The sequence below is a fragment of the Eumetopias jubatus genome, unplaced genomic scaffold, assembly GCF_037043125.1.
Source record: "Eumetopias jubatus isolate StellerSeaLion01/CBP00866 unplaced genomic scaffold, mEumJub1_p1.0 scaffold_13, whole genome shotgun sequence".
Lineage (NCBI taxonomy): Eukaryota > Metazoa > Chordata > Mammalia > Carnivora > Otariidae > Eumetopias > Eumetopias jubatus.
In genome coordinates this window covers 59,498,684-59,516,075 of record NW_028274819.1, presented here as the reverse complement: position 1 = coordinate 59,516,075, position 17,392 = coordinate 59,498,684, and the positions used below count along the sequence as shown (strand labels likewise).

The 17,392-nt window shown below is 37.4% G+C and overlaps 1 protein-coding gene across 1 annotated transcript in view; it reads left to right on the top strand.

The window, feature by feature from the left end:
* The window catches only part of NARS2 (asparaginyl-tRNA synthetase 2, mitochondrial), a 130,770-nt gene that overhangs the window by 56,407 nt on the left and 56,971 nt on the right, over positions 1 to 17,392 (top strand). The window contains exon 6 of the mRNA XM_028116070.2: positions 6 to 100. Coding sequence (XP_027971871.1) covers positions 6 to 100 — 95 coding nt within the window. The remainder of the gene's footprint in view (positions 1 to 5; positions 101 to 17,392) is intronic.

The window sequence follows — 17,392 nt, the reverse complement described above, 5'->3', positions numbered from 1 at the left end:
TGCAGCCTTCAAGCAAAATTAAGGTGCCTGAGAAGAATTTCTTCAGTGTTCCTGCTTTCTTAACTGTTTCGGGACAACTTCACCTAGAAGTGATGTCAGGGTACGGAATTTGCTTTTCTCTTTTGCCTTAATGGACTACTGATTGTGGATTGGGTGGGAGTGAAATAATGCTTTCTTTCCCAATGCTAAAACCTAAAAATTGAAATTAGTGTTTACAATTAGTTCACTTGAATTCACCAAGGTGCATTTAGACTTGACAATAACCAAGTTTCTGCCTAAAATCACATTAGGCTAGACTTTAGGTTTTAGTGAAAAAGGTAACACTAGAAAGTTGAAGTTGTGATTTTTTTTTTTTGCTAATCTCTTTTTTCTTAAATCTCAAAATATGTAATCAAAATTTAAGTAAATTAATCATGTTTATGAAAGTAAAGGCAGTTATAGTTCACATCTGAACCAAGTATTAGCTCTTTGCATTTAAAAAAAAATAGGTACCTGAAACAGATGGAAGAAACACTTTTTTAAGTAATTAGTTTAAGTAAAGAAAATTAACTCACAGAAGCATCAGGAGTGACATGTAACAAATTAGAAAGTCTTAGAAGTCAGATCACATGGTCTTGAAAATAACATATACTTAGATTCTTTTCTGATTTATCTTTGAGACTGTTATTTGATAATTCCAATAAGAAGATAATTGACAATATTATCAACATACTGTGCAAAAAACTTACCTTTGTAATAGCTCTGTGAGACTATAGGATTTGCAGAGTGGTGGGTAGAAAAGGTCATGTCAGGCATGTCATGGAAAGTTCCTTATGCCTTTCAAAGCATAATTTTAAGAAATTAAAATCATGACTCATACAAGTATGAAGTGAACATGTATCAAATATTTTATTCAATTCATTAGTTACTAAGGGAGCAAGTAAAGTAGTAAGACTAGTTTAGAGAGCATTTGAAGAGCTGTGTATTCATAGGCAATTTAATAAGGAAATTTTAGAATAAGATTGCTAGGTTAGGGGGAGGAGCAAGATGGCAGAGGAGTAGGGTACCTAAATTTCGTCTGGTCCCTGGAATTCAGCTAGATAGGGATCAAACCATTCTGAACACCTATGAACTCAACAGGAGATCAAAGAAAAGAATAGCAGCAACTCTCTGAACAGAAAAGCGACCACCTTCTGGAAGGTAGGACGTGCGGAGAAGGGAATCGGAGGTGATATTCGGGAAGATAGGTGACGTCAGCCGCTACTGGCAAGTGATAGAACAGCAGGGCACAAAATCGGAACTTTTAGAAGTTGGGTCCGCTGAGGGACGTCGCTCCAGTGGCTAAGCAGGGGGATGGAACCCTCGCTGGGACAGTGTGGTCTCAGGACCCTCGGGGTCACAGAAAGACCGGGGGTGCCTGAGTGCGGCAGAGCTCCCAGGTATCGGAGCAGGGAAGCCGGCTGCAGAGACGGAGCCAAGGAATGGGCTCTCAGCTTGGGGTTGCCATAAACCGTGATCTGCGGCACAGTCGGGCCACTGCTCTTCCAGCAGGGACCCAACAAGTGGCAAATCCGGGGAGACTCCCCTTCCCCCCCGCCCCCAGAGGAGCGGTGCGGGAGCGCACTGCAGGGACCTGCTGGGTTTGGAGACTCCACATGGGGTTGGGTGCCAGAGATAGAAACGCTTGGTCACAGGCCGGGTGAGCACGGAGTGCGACCAGAGATGGGAAGACGAGAGTAACTGATTTTCTCTGGGGGCTCACTAAGGAGCAGGGCCCCAAGTTCTCGGCTCCTCGGGGCGGAGATTGAGAGGCTGCCATTTTCACTCTCGTCCTCCAAAGCTGTACGGAAAGCTTGCAGGGAACAAAAGCTCCCGAGAGCAAACCCGAGCAGATGACTTAGCCAGGATCCGGCAAGGGTGGGGCAATTCCGCCTCGGCAAAGACACCTAAGAACCATGGCAACAGGCCCCTCCCCCAGAAGATCAGCAAGAACAGCCAAAGACCAAGTTTACCGATCAATGAGAACGGCAGAATTCCAGCGCTAGGGGAATACTGCACATAGAATTCATGGCATTTTTCCCATGACTCTTTAGTCTTTCAAAGTTATTTTTTTTTTAATTTTTCTTTTTCCCTTTTTCAACCAACATCTTACCAATCACTTTTTTAAAAAAAAATATTTTTTTTCATTTTTAGAGTCATATTCTATCCCTTCATAGTAGTTAACCTTATTTTTGGTATATATATGTTGTTCTCTCTTTAAAATTTTGGAATATAGTTTCTTCTAACAGACGAAAATATACCCTAAATCTCTAGTGTATGCTTTGTTCTAGTCTCCTGCCTGCTCACATTCTCTCCTTTTTTTTTAAATCCTCTTCTTTCTTTTTTCAACCAACTTCTTATCTTATCAATTCCTTTTATAAAATCTTCTATAATTTTCATTTTTACAGTCATATTCCATCCCTTCATTGTATTTACCCTTATTTTTGTACATACATAAGCTTTTCTTTCTTGAAAATTTTGGGAGGCACTTTCTTCTAACAGACCAAAATACACCCAAAATCTGGTGTGTGGCACTGATCTGTGCACCAGCCTGATCATATTTGATCATATTCTTTTTGTTGTTGTTGTTGTTGTTTGTTTATCTTTTTCTTTTTTCTTTCTTTCCCTTTCTTTTCCCCCGGTTTCAGGTCTCTTCTGATTTGTTTAGTGTATATTTTTCTGGATTTGTTGTTACCCTGTTAGCATTTTGTTCTCTCATTCATCTATTCTCCTCTGGACAAAATGACAAGATGGACAAAATCACCTCAACAAAAGGAACAAGAGGCAGTACCGACTGCCAGGGACCTAATCAATACAGACATTAGTAAGATGTCGGAAGTAGGGTTCAGAATGATGATTTTAAAGATACTAGCTGGGCTTGAAAAAAGCATGGAAGATATTAGAGAAACCCTTTCTGGAGAAATAAAAGAACTAAAATCTAGCCAAGTCAAAATCAAAAAGGCTATTAATGAGGTGCAATAAAAAAATGGAAGCTCTAATGGCTAGGATAAATGAGGCAGAAGAGAGAATTAGCGATATAGAAGACCAAATGATGGAACATAAAGAAGCTGAGGAAAAGAGAGATCAACAACTACTGGATCACAAGGGCAGAATTTGAGAGATAAGTGATACCATAAGACGAAACAATATTAAAATAATTGGGATCCCAGAAGAAGAAAAAAGAGGGGGGGGCAGAAGGTATATTGGAGGAAATTATAGCAGAGAACTTCCCTAATTTGGGGAAGGAAACAGGCATCAAAATCCAGGAGGCACAGAGAACCCCCCTCAAAATCAATAAAAATAGGTCAACACCCCGACATCTAATAGTAAAACTTACGAGTCTCACAGACAAAGAGAAAATCCTGAAAGCAGCTCGGGAGAAGAGATCTGTAACCTACAATGGTAGAAACATTGGATTGGCAATAGACCTATCCGCAGAGACCTGACAGGCCTGAAAGGACTGGCATGATATATTCAGAGCACTAAATGAGAAAAATATGCAGCCAAGAATACTATATCCAGCTAGTCTGTCATTGAAAATAGAAGGAGATATAAAAAGCTTCCAGGACAAACAACTAAGGAATTTGCAAACATGAAACCAGCCCTACAAGAGATATTGAAAGGGGTCCTCTAAGCAAAGAGAGAGCCTGAAAGTAACATAGACCAGAAAGGAACACAGACAATATACAGTAACAGTCACCTTACAGGCAGTACAATGGCACTAAATTCATATCTTTCAATAGTTACCCTGAATGTAAATGGGCTAAATGCCGCAATCAAAAGACACGGGGTATCAGATTGGATAAAAAAACAAGACCCATCAGTATGCTGTCTGCAAGAGACTCATTTTAGACCAAAGACACCCTCAGATTGAAAGTGAGGGGGTGGAAAACCATTTACCATGCTAATGGACACCAAAAGAAAGCTGGGGTGCCAATCCTTATATCAGACAAATTACATTTTAAACCAAAGACTACAATAAGAGATGAGGAAGGACACTATATCCTACTTAAAGTGTCTACCCAACAAGAAGATATGACAGTTGTAAACATCTATGCCCCTAACATGGGAGTAGCCAATTATATAAGACAATTAATAAAAAATCAAAGAAACACATTGACAGCAATACAGTAATAGTAGGGGACTTTAACACCTGCCCCAACTGAAATGGACAGATCATCTAAGCAAATGATCAACAAGGAAATAAAGACTTTAAATGACACACTGGACCAAATGGACTTCACAGATATATTCAGAACATTCCATCCCAAAGCAAGAGAATACACATTCTTCTCTAGTGCCCATGGAACATTCTCCAGAATAGGTCTCACATCCTAGGTCACAAATCAGGTCTCAACCAGTACCAAAAGATTGGGATTGTTCCCTGCATATTTTCACACCACAATGCTTTGAAACTAGAACTCAATCACAAGAGGAAAGTCGGAAAGAACTCACATACATGGAGGCTAAAGAGCATCCTACTAAAGAATGAATGGGTCAACCAGGAAATTAAAGAAGAATTAAAAAAATTCATGGAAACAAATGAAAATGAAAACACAACTGTTCAAAATCTTTGGGGTGCAGCAAAGGTGATCCTAACAGGAAAGTATATAGCAATACAAGCCTTTTTCTCAAATACACAACCTAACCCTATACCTAATGGAGCTGGAGAAAGAACAGCAAAAAGCCTAAACCCAGCAAGAGAAGAGAAATAATAAAGATCAGAGCAGAAATCAATGAAATAGAAACCAAAAGAACAGTAGAACAGATCAACGAAATTAGGAGCTGGTTCTTTGAAAGAATTAACAAAATTGATAAACCCCTGGCCAAACTTACCAAAAAGAAAAAAGAAATGCCCCAAATAAATAAAATCATGAATGAAAGAGGAGAGATCACAACCAACACCAAAGAAATACAAACAATTATAAGAACATATTATGAGCAACTCTATGCCAGCAAATTAGATAGCCTGGAAGAAATGGATGCATTCCTAGAGATGTATCAACTACCAAAACTGAACCAGGAAGAAGTAGAAAACCTGAACAGACCTATAACCACTGAGGAAATTGAAGCAGTCATCAAAAATCTCCCAAGAAATAGAAGCCCAGGGCCAGATAGCTTCCCAGGGGAATTTCACCAAGCATTTCAAGAAGAATTAATACTTGTTCTTCTGAAACTGTTCCAAAAAACAGAAATGGAAGGAAAACTTCCAAACTTGTTTTATGAGGCCAGCATTACCTTGATCCCCAAACCAGACAAAGACTCCATCAAAAAGAATTACAGACCAGTATCCTTGATGAACATGGATGCAAAAAATCTCACCAAAATACTAGCCAGTAGGATCCAATGGTATATATTTTTTAAAGATTTTATTTATTTATTTCAGAGAGAGAGAGAATGAGAGATAGAAAGCACGAGAGGGAAGAGGGTCAGAGGGAGAAGCAGACTCCCTGCTGAGCAGGAAGCCCGATATGGGACTCGATCCCGGGACTCCAGGATCATGACCTGAGCTGAAGGCAGTCGCTTAACCAACTGAACCACCCAGGCGCCCAGGATCCAACAGTATATTAAAAGGATTATTCACCATGACCGAGTGGGATTTATCCCTGGGCTGCAAGGTTGGTTCCACATCTGCAAATCAATCAACGTGATGCAATACATTAATAAAAGAACAAGAACTATATTATCCTCTCAATAGATGCAGAAAAAGCATTTGACAAAGTACAGCATCCTTTCTTGATCAAAACTCTTCAGAGTATAGGGATAGAGGGTATATACCTCAATATCATAAAAGCCATCTATGAAAAACCCACAGCGAATATCATTCTCAATGTGGAAAAACTGAGAGCTTTCCCCCTAAGGTCAGGAATACAGCAGGGATGTCCACTATCACCACTGCTGTCCAGCATAGTTTAGAAGTCCTAGCCACAGCAGTCAGACAACAAAAAGAAATAAAAGGCATCCGAATTGGCAAAGAAGAAGTCAAACTCTCACTCTTTGCAGATGATATGATACTTTATGTGGAAAACCCAAAAGACTCCACCCCAGAACTGCTAGAACTCATACAGGAATTCAGTAAAGTGGCAGGATATAAAATCAGTCCACAGAAATCAGTGGCATTTCCATACACCAACAACAAGACAGAAGAAAGAGAAATTAAGGAGTCGATCCCATTTATAATTTCACCCAAACCATAAGATACCTAGGAATAAATCTAACGAAAGAGGCAAAGAATCTGTACTCAGAAAACTATAAAATACTCATGAAAAAATTGAGGAAGACACAAAGAAATGGAAAAACGTTCCATGCTCGTGGATTGGAAGAACAAATATTGTGAAGATGTCAGTGCTACCTAGAGCAATCTACACATTTAATGCAATACCTATCAAAGTACCATCCACTTTTTTCAAAGAAATGGAACAAATAATCCTAAAATCTGTATGGAACCATAAAAGACCCCGAATAGTCAGAGGAATATTGAAAATGAAAAGCAAAGCTGCTGGCATCACAATTCCAGACTTCCAGCTCTATTACAAAGCTGTCATCATCAAGACAGTATGGTACTGGCACAAAAACAGACACATAGATCAATGGAACAGAATAGAGAGCCCAGAAATGGACCCTCAACTCTATGTTCCACTAATCTTCAACAAAGCAGGAAAGAATGTCCAATGGAAAAAAGATAGTCTCTTCAAGAAATGGTGTTGGGAAAATTGGACAGCCACATGCAGAAGAATGAAACTGGACCATTTCCTTACACCACACACAAAAATAGACTCCAAATGGTTGAAAGACCTCAATGTGAGACAGGAGTCCATCACAATCCCAGAGAACACAGGCAGCAACCTCTTCAACCTCAGCTGCAGCACATTCTTCGTAGAAACATTGCCAAAGGCAAGGGAAGCAAGGGCAAAAATAAACTATTGGGACTTCATCAAGATAAAAAGCTTTTGCACAGCAAAAGAAACAGTCAACAAAACCAAAAGACAACCAACAGAATGGGAGAAGATATTTGCAAATGACATATCAGATAAAGAGCTAGTACCCAAAATCTATAAAGAACTTATCAAATTCAACACCCAAAGAACAAATGGTCAAATCAAGAAATGGGCAGAAGACATGAACAGACATTTTTCCAAAGAAGACATCCAAATGGCCAACAGACACATGAAAATGTGCTCAACATCGCTCGGCATCAGGGAAATCCAAATCAAAACCTCAATGAGATACCACCTCACACCAGTCAGAATAGCTAAAATTAAGAAGTCAGGAAACAACAGATGTTGGCAGGGATGCAGAGAAAGGGGAACCCTCCTACACTGTTGGTAGGAATGCAAGCTGGTGCAGCCACTCTGGAAAACAGTATGAAGGTTCCTCAAAAAGTTTAAAATAGAGATACCCTTCAACCCAGCAATTGCACTACTGGGTATTTACCCCAAATATACAAATGTAGTGATCTGAAGGGGTACATGCGCCCCGATGTTTATAGCAGCAATGTCCACAATAGCCAAACTGTGGAAAGAGCCAAGATGTCCATTTACAGATGAATGGATAAAGAAGAGGTGGTATATATACACAATGGAATATTATGCAGCCATCAAAAGGAATGAGATCTTGCCATTTGCAACGACGTGGATGGAACTGGAGGATGTTATGCTGAGTGAAATAAGTCAGTCAGAGAAAGACATGTATCATATGACCTCACTGATATGAGGAATTCTTAATCTCAGGAAACAAACTGAGGGTTGCTGGAGTGGTGGGGGGTGGGAGGGATGGGGTGGCTGGGTGATAGACATTGGGGAGGGTATGTGCTATGGTGAGTGCTGTGAATTGTACAAGACTGTTGAATCACAGATCTGTACCTCTGAAACGAATAATACATTATATGTTAAACAAACAAACAAAAAAAGATAGCAGGAAGGGAAAAATGAAGGAGGGGAATTTGGAGGGGGAGACGAACCATGAGAGATGATGGACCTGAGAAACAAACAGGGTTCTAGAGGGGACGGGGGTGGGGAGATGGGTTAGCCTGGTGATGGGTATTAAAGAGGGCACGTACTGAATGGAGCACTGGGTGTTATATGCAAACAATGAATCATGGAACACTGCACCAAAAACTAATGATGTAATATATGGTGATTAACATAACAATAAAAAAATTAATTAAAAAAACTAATGATGTAATGTATGGTGATTAACAGAACATAAAAAAATTTTTATAGTTTAAAAAAAAAGATTGCTAGATTAGTTACAAACTCATTAATGTCCTACAGATCAATAACCTTAACCTTTGGAATTTTCTCTTCTACCTGACAAAAATGATTTGCAACTCTACTAGACAGAAATTTATAAGTTAACATGTAACTTTACTTAATCTGGGATATTTAATTCAGTAGTAAATGGAATAATGGAGCAAAGTAAATTCTCATAAGTAATTAACCTTTGGATGAGTCTTTGTCCCCATATTCCATTGAAAGGGCACACTGTCTGTCTACCTTTTGGCCTTATATCCAAGTTTTAGATAATCTTCTTAAATTTTTGGTATTCATTTTTTTAATGTATAAAGTTAGAGGCAAAGTACCTTCCCCTCAGAAGTGTCATAATATGTGTGAAAGGTGTAAGTTTACCAAGTGTTTGCCATTATAATACCACTAGTAGATTAAATATGTTCCTTCTTTCCCAGTAAAGTGCAGTGCACCACAGAACACAGTGTACAGTGAAATTTTACAGATTGACTTTGCAGAATATGAGGTTCTGTATTTTTTTAATGTGTTTTGAAGTATTTCTAATAATGTTAGTCAAATGTGTCTAGTGGAATATGCATAGTTATAGGATTATTAATATGCAGTACCTCATGTTTCAGATTAATGCCTGATTTAATCTCCAGTAAGAAACTGTTAGTCTTCCTTCAGCATTTTCTTTAATTGTATTTAACAGATTTTCAAAATGGAGTAAATGTAGTTAAATTTAGAAGTTTAACATTTTTCCAAAAGGATATCTATATTGGGTCAGTGGTTTTATCGCTCCATTTTAAAGTTTAATTTGGTAGTTGTTTTTAATAAATTTTCTATTTTTGAGTAATTTTTGAATATATAAAAGTTGCAAAGACAGTGCAGACTTTTTATATACACCTCTTGCCCAGTGTCCCCCATTGTAAATATCGTACATTGCCATGGTACGTTTTGTCAAAACTAAGAACCCATTGTTAGTACATTGCTGTTAACTACATTCCAGACTTTATTTGGATTTCTCATTTTCCACCAGTGCCTTCTTTCTTCTTCCAGGGTCCAGTTCAGGGTACCACATTACTTTTAGCTGTCATGTTTTCCCCAATCTCTTCTATTCTGTACGAATTTCTCAGTCTTTCCTTGTTTTTCATGACCTGTAGATTGTATCCCAATCTGGATTTGTCTGATGTTTTTCTCATGTTTCAACTGGAGTTATATGGGTTTTTGGAAAGAATACATACCATAGAGGTCCATCATCCGGGGGTATATGCTATTCAGATGGTGATATTAACCTTTATTACTTGGATTAGATAGTGTTTGCTGATATTCTCCACTGAAAATGTACTATTTTTCCCTTTCTTTGTCCTTTAGAAGTAAGTCTCTGGGTCTAGCCCACCTTCATTGGAGGTGGGAGCAAGGGGTTGGGGAGCTTGAGATGGAATTAAGCATCGCCTCCTGGAGGGGAGAGTATTTGGAATTGTTCTGTATGGAAGATTTGTTGTTTCTTCACCCTTATTTTTTTTAATCATTTATATCAGGATGGACTCTTATATTTATTTTATAGGTTGGGTTATACTCTAGTTTTATGTTATGTATTTTGTTGCTCCAGCTGTTTTAGTTTTCACTATTGGGAACTCATTCAGATTAACTCTTGTAGTATCCTTTTGACATGCCCTTATCCTTTTGTTTTTTGAGTATTTCCTTATTCTCTGGTACTGTGAGATAGCCCATATTTATTTATTTATTTGTTTTATATATTTATTTTTTATGATCAGTGAACCTACACTGACACATATTAATACTCAAAGTGCGTAGTTTACATTAGGGTTCACTTTTGGTGATGTACGTTTTGTAGTTTTGGATGAATGTGTAATGATGACACGTATCCACCATTATACTATCACATAGAATAGTTTCACTGCCCTAAAAATCCTCTGTGCTCTCTCTGTTCATCACTCCCTCCCTCTTAACCCCCTAGCAAACACTGGTCTTTTTACTGTCTCCAAAGTTTGCCTTTTTCAGAATGTCATATAGTTGGAATCATATAGTAGGTTCCCTTTTCAGATCGTCTTCTTTCAATTAGTGTAGTATACATTTAAGGTTCTACCATGTCTTTTCATGGCTTGGTAGCTCATTTCCGAATAATATTCCATTATCTGGATGTACCACAGTTTATCCATTCACCTACTGAGGGACACCTTGGTTGCTTCCAAGTTCTAGCAGTTATCCTAGGCTTATTTTTTATTTTCCCTGCCCTGGCCCTTGAAGCAGCCATTTCTCCAAAGAGACTTGGTTCCTTGTATTGGAAAATGTTATTTTGAGGGGCGCCTGTGTGGCTCAGTTGTTGGGCATTTGCCTTCGGCTCAGGTCATGATCCCAGGGTTCTGGGATCAAGCCCCGCATTGGGCTCCCTGCTCCAGGAAGCCTGCTTCTCCTTCTCCCACTCCCTCTGCTTGTGTTCCCTCCCTTGTTGTGTCTCTGTCTGTCAAATAAATAAATACCCCCCCAAAAAAAGAAAATGTTATTTTGAAACCAAGATTCAGTCATTGGGTATCTTGCCACTGGTGGGAGATTATTGCTTATAAACCCTCTGGGCAGACAGAGCTATAAATACATTTTTTAAATAAGAGAAAGCTGTGTTTTTATTGCATTCTGCCTATAAATATAATTTATGACATGTTTATTCTGAGAGAATTGGAAATATACTAAATTGCAAAACCTACATTCAGAAATGTCATATAAAATTTTCCATTTCTTGTCAGTTAGAGCCAGAATGGGAGGAGGGTTCAACCTAATGTATTGGAAGAGTTTTTGATGATTTTTGTTTTGCTTTTTTTATTCGTTGTGTTTTGTTTTGCTTTTTGCTTTTGGTGTTTTGTTAACAGGTGTTTTTTCCTTATTATGTATTTTTTTAGTAAGCTATGAAGGCAAGCATATTTCAGGATAAAACATGCTTTCCTCTTGAACATTGCTCTTGGAACTATAAATTGGTACAGCCTTTCTAGAGAAATACCTTTTACCAAGAATTTCATTTCTAGGGATTTTTCTTAAGGGAGTGATCTTACAACTCTGTTAAGGTGTATAAACAAATGTTGAAAGCAACTTTGTTTATACTAGGGAAAAAGTGTTAACAATCTAAATGTCCATTTAGGAAGATTGATTAGCCCTCAGTATAGCAAGAAAATAGTTCTCACCATTTACCATCTAGGGGTAATGAACCTTATTTTTAATAAATATTTTTAAACCATCTTACGAATAATTTGCAGAAGTAAAAATAAGGGGTTAGTGAAAATCAACTTCACTAGAATTTTAATGAGAATGTAAACCTAGCAAACCCAAATTTTTAAAAAACTGCTTTATTGAGAGATTATTTATTTACCATAAAATTCACCAATTTAAAGTATACATTTCAGTGGATTTTAGTATATTTTCACAGTTCAAATGTCACCATAATCTAATTTAAGAATATTTTTATATTCGACTGAGCCTGGTTAAGCATCTGCCTTCAGCTCAGGTCATGATCCCAGGGTCCTGGGATTGAGTCCCGCATCTGGCTCCCTGCTCTATGGGGAGTCTACTTCTCCCTCTGCCCCTTCCCCCCACCTTGTTTTCCTTCTCTCTTTCTCTCTCTCTCTCAAAAAATAGTCTTTTTTTTAAGAATATTTTTATCACCCAAAAAGAAACTTCTTCCCATTAGCAGTCACACCCCATCCTCCTTCCCACTCTAGGCAACCACTTATCTACTTTATGTCTCTATAAATTTGCCCATTCTGGGTATTTCATATAAATAGAATATATAGTGTATCATATTTTGTTCTACTTGGCATAGTATTTTCAATGTCTGTCCATGTTGTAGCATGTGTCAGTATTTCATTTTTATTTTATTGCCAAATAACATTTTATGTGTGAGTATAACACATTTGTTTATCCATTCAGCAGGTCATAATGGACATTTGGGTTGTTTCTACTTTTTGGCTATTATTAGTAATATTACTATGAATATTTGAGTACAAGTATTTGTATGAACATGTTTGCATTTCTCCTGGGTAGATACTTAGGAATGGAACCTGTGGGTCAGATGGTAATTTTAACTCTGAGGAATTGCAGGCTATTTTCCACAGTGCCTGTACCATTTTACAGCAATCCCACCAACAATGTATAAAAGTTCCAATTTCTCCTATTCTTGTCAACACTTATTATATGTCTTTTTCATTGTGCCATTTTAATATGTGTAAAGTGGCATCTCATTATGGTTTTGATTTGTATTTCCCTAATGACTACTGATGTTGAACATGTTTTGGTGTGCCTGTTGGCCATTTGGATATCTTCTTTCGAGGAATGTCTACTTAAATCCTTGATTCATTTTTTGTTTAGTTGGGTTGTCTTTTATTATTTAGTTGTAAGAATTCTTTATATACTCTGGATACAAGTCCCTTATCAGATACATGATTTACAGTTTGTTTTTCCCATTCTATAGGTTGTTTGTTTTCATTTTCTTGATGATGGTGGTAAAGCCCAATTTTTATCGTCACTTTTCTGGGTTTTGAAACTATCCCATATAGACACAGCCCTTTGAATGTAGCTAACTGTTTATCAACTGCCACGGCATGAATCAGGAATATATCTATACTTAATACAGATTCTGGATTTCAAATACTTCTTTAGTAGTTTCAAGCTTATTATCTCTGGTTCTTGCATTCACATCATCATAAAGTAATACTTTTGAGAATTTGACAGTGCATAATTTTGAAGAGAGGATGGCCATCTTTTTTTATTCATAATTGCAGAACATTTCTATTTTTAGATTTGTGAACACCAATGATCAAATCACTTAATTTTTTCATTTCTACATGATATTTTTTCTTCCAGACACTTTTGTATACATACTTGCCTTCAGCCTTTGTTCATTTGTTAACCATATCAAATAAATTTTGGTGCACAAATGTAGATGATAAAAGAATATTGTCACATACCTTTTCAGCAGAATGGTATGATCCGAGTTCCTCTTGCATGTTATTGCATGATGAAGTCCTAACTGTAGAATAACGAATTGGATAGAAATATCGTATTTCCTTTTTGCCCTTAGAAATGTTTTATTCACTTATCAGTTCTTGGGTTTGAGAAAATTCATTTAGGATATGTTATCTGTAGGCTCATAGTCTGAGATTTCACTTACACCAATTTTACCATTATTACTGGAGACTGGATTCTTACTCTCTGTCTCTTTGCATTCTTTTCCTGGCTTGTTTCTAATATTTATGAAGCATCTTTATCATTTTTCTTCTCTTTGTCATTGTGAGTGAAAAATAGATGATCTCAGTTCTCATCTGTGTTCTCTGAAAACTACAAAAAGACTACAACATTCATGTCTCCAGGCTTTTCTTAGACCTGTTTGAAAGATGACACAATACTACGCAATAAGAAAATGTAAGATGAAATAATGGTGATGATTTCTCTCACTCTGCATCTTCCTTTTACCCACTATGCATCCTAGGCATCCATCATTTTCTATTTTCAATGTTTTACTCTTTTTTAACTTAATTAGGAGTAATTGATGAGCAATGAAATAATTTCTAGGATGAAACAGCAAAATGTTTAAATATACAGCAAAAATAAGATCACTAAACCCCATATATCTTAGATTCATGAAAGGATTCAATAATTTTATTCTATTCGAATAAAATACTACAAATTTCTCTTTTAGTTAACCTTGGTAGTAGCTTGAATTATGTCCCCCCAAAAGACAATTACTGTGAATTACAACCTTTTTTTGAAAATAAGGCCTTTGCAGATTAATCCATTAAAATAGTGAATTAGGATGTGCCTAAATTCAATGACTATTATCTTTATAAAAGAAAGTAGAAGGAGATTTAGATTCAGAGATGTGGAGGAGATAGGCACAGAAAGAAGGAAGACCATGTGAAGGAGGCAGAGTTAGGAGTGATGCTGAGGAATGAATGCTAAGGATTGCTGAGAGCCACCGGAAACTAGGCAGACTTCTTCCCTAGAACCTTAGAAAGAGCATGGTGCTGCCAACACCTTGATTTCAGACTTTTGGCCTTTATAGCTGTGAGAGAATAAATTTCTGTCCTTTAAGACACCCAGTTTGTGGTAATGTTATGGCCACCTTAGGAAATTAATACAACCTTTAAGAAAGTATAAATCATGAAATACTAATATTAAGAAATAGTTAAAACTGCTCAACAACAGACTCTTAACTATAGAGAACAAACTGATGGTTACCAAGGGGAGGGAGGTTGGTGAGGGGATGGGTTAAATAGGTGATGGGGATTAAGAAGTGCGCTTGTTGTGATGAGCAATGGGTGATGTATGGAAGTGTTGAATCACTGTATTGTACACCTGAAACTAACATAACTGTATGTTAATTATACTGGAATTAATTTTTTAAAATTCTTTGTGTTTCAAAAAACAACAACAAAAACTGTTCAACAAAGAAACTTAAAAATTAAAACTGGGTATAATGGACCCTAGCAATAAACTGAGGGTGAAATTAATTATGAAATCGTCCAAACATTGGATTACTGTACAGCCATTAAAACTGATGATAAAGCTTTACAACATGTTACAAGAAAAACAGTGGTTATGAACCAGGAAGTAGAATGTGCCTCAAGGTTTTACTCTGTGTGTGTGTGTATGAAAGAGTCTGGAAAAATATACACCAGTGTTCAACTAATAAGCAATGGCTGTCTCTACTCATTTTTATTTTCTTCTTTAAACTTGTCTTTTATTCAGATTCAAAAACCTAGCTGTTCAAAAAATCAGCTATTTCCTTGAGGGTGGGCTGGGTAATCAGCTTGGGGTTCCAGCTGATTTTATTCTAATTTGATTAATTGTTTGCTTTGTGTTTGGTATGAGCAATCTTAAAATCATTCCCCTGGGTCATCTCATCAGTGCAGATGCTGAGCTCAGAAGCCATGAAACATTCATACTCAGGATGTACTCATCCTGTTAAGTGGCTGTGGTAAGAATGTCAACATGTGAACCTGAGTTAGACCGAAATATCCTTTATAACTGAGTGTGAAACTGTCTTCCCATCCCATATCACTTTCTTATTCTTCATCCACTTGATGCTTATCTGAACTTTGTTAATTTATACTCATTTGATTTTTGAGAGTTTTTTTGCCTGTGGCTATTTTATTTGTGCTGTGCATTTTCACACACCTCTGTGTTTCTAATGCCCCTCCCTGTAGCATTAGATTGCTTTTCCATATCTCATTCCTCCAGGGCTCAACTAAAAGAGGGCTTTCTTCTTGACTTCTTTCTTATTTTTCTCAGTAGAAATTATTTTTCTCTTTTTCTCCTTACAGTACTCACCTATCTCATGTCATAAAGAAAAAAATTCCTCTTATTTTTAATGTTTATCCAGTTCGTAGTTCTTCTCACGTCTGTCTCGTAGATTATAAACGTCCTAAATATCTGCATCTACTAAAAATAGTAGACATTCTGTAAGTATTGTTCAACTGAATTTGTAAAGCACAAATTCTCATTCTTCTAAACTACTGTGTATAGTTTCTACTATAGAATTAATCCTACAACAGAGTTAAATATGTTAATCACTTTTTTTTACTCTATTTCATGGGGAAGCTATCACCGTGAAACTTTGAGATCTTTATTTGCTAAATGTGTATGAATAATGATGGTTCTTTATGCTATTATTCTCTTGATAGTGGGACCTTAAAACAAAGAGATTTCTTCTTTTCATGTATTATGTATGTTAAAAATTAACTATTTTGATGGAAATATGAATTAGCAGACTATTGGTATAAAAGACTCAGGAATTTCATTATCACCTTACCTGTTTTCTCACTTGAACAGTATAGCTAGGGAATGAACATTTCAGGTAAATTAAGCAGCAAGTGGAGAGGGTTTAGTAGGAATATTTAGTTTGTTTGGGACAATACAGAGAATGTGAATATTTGGATTAACCAGGGGTTGGGTGTTGCCAAGTTCGATTGATGGAAATAGATAGGTACCGAAGGTCATAATAGATCAAGGAGTGAGGAAATAGGGGTAGTAGGTGATGATAGAAAAAAATGTTGGACTTAAAGAATTGGAGATCTTAATGAAGAATTGTGGGTGTGGAAGTACAAGGGTTAAAACCCACACAAATTCGTCGTCAAAGAATGGTGGTGTGAAATTCCTATCTCCGATGCGGAATCTCTGCTCAGCTCCCACCTGTGAAGTGCCAGTTGTCTTCTACAGTGGTTGCTGTATGAACAGCTCAACATGCTCAAACGAAATTCATCATCATTCTCTCAATCTGTTTTTTCCTTCTGAATTCCTTGTGTCGAGAAATGGCACTACCATCTTTCCAGTTTGTCAAAGCAGCTATGTGAATACCATCCCCAAGTTTCCTTTTTCCACACTCATTTCATCTTTCACTCATTTGCGTCTACTTCCCTTTGCTTCAGCTATCCTAAACTGTGTGTAAATTTCTGATAACATACAGGTGTTTCTTTGTGGATGAAGAATATCCTTTCCCCATGTGTTTGTCTAGCTAATTCCTGTCCATCCACCTAAACTCAGTTTAAGGGGCGCCTGGGTGGCTCAGTCGGTTAAGTGTCTGCCTTTGGCTCAGGTTATAATCCCAGAGTCCTGGGAACGAGCCCCGCATCAGGCTTCTTATTTAGCCGGAAGCCTGTTTCTCCCTCTGTCTCCTGTTCCCCGTGCTTATGTGCACGCTTGCGCTCTCTCTCTCTCTCTCTCTGACAAATAAATAAATAAAATCTTTTAAAATAAAATAAAAATAAATAAACTCAGCTTAAAAGTGATCTCACCCAGAATCCCCACTCCCACCCCTACATCCTGCTTATTTAAATGCCCTTCTTGGGGCGCCTGGGTGGCTCAGTTGTTAAGAGTCTGCCTTCGGCTCTGGTTATGATCCCAGGGTCCTGGGATCGAGCCCCGCATCCAGCTCCCTGCTCAGCTGGAAGCCTGCTTCTCCCTCTCCTACTCCCCCTGCTTGTGATCCTGCTCTCGCTATCTCTCTCTCTGAGATAATAATATATATTATTATCTGTCAAATAAATATATTTTTTTAAATCTTTAAAAAAAATAATAAATGGCCTTCTTCTGTATGCCCATGTTGCTTTATTCTTTCTGTTTTATAACACTGGAATCACTGT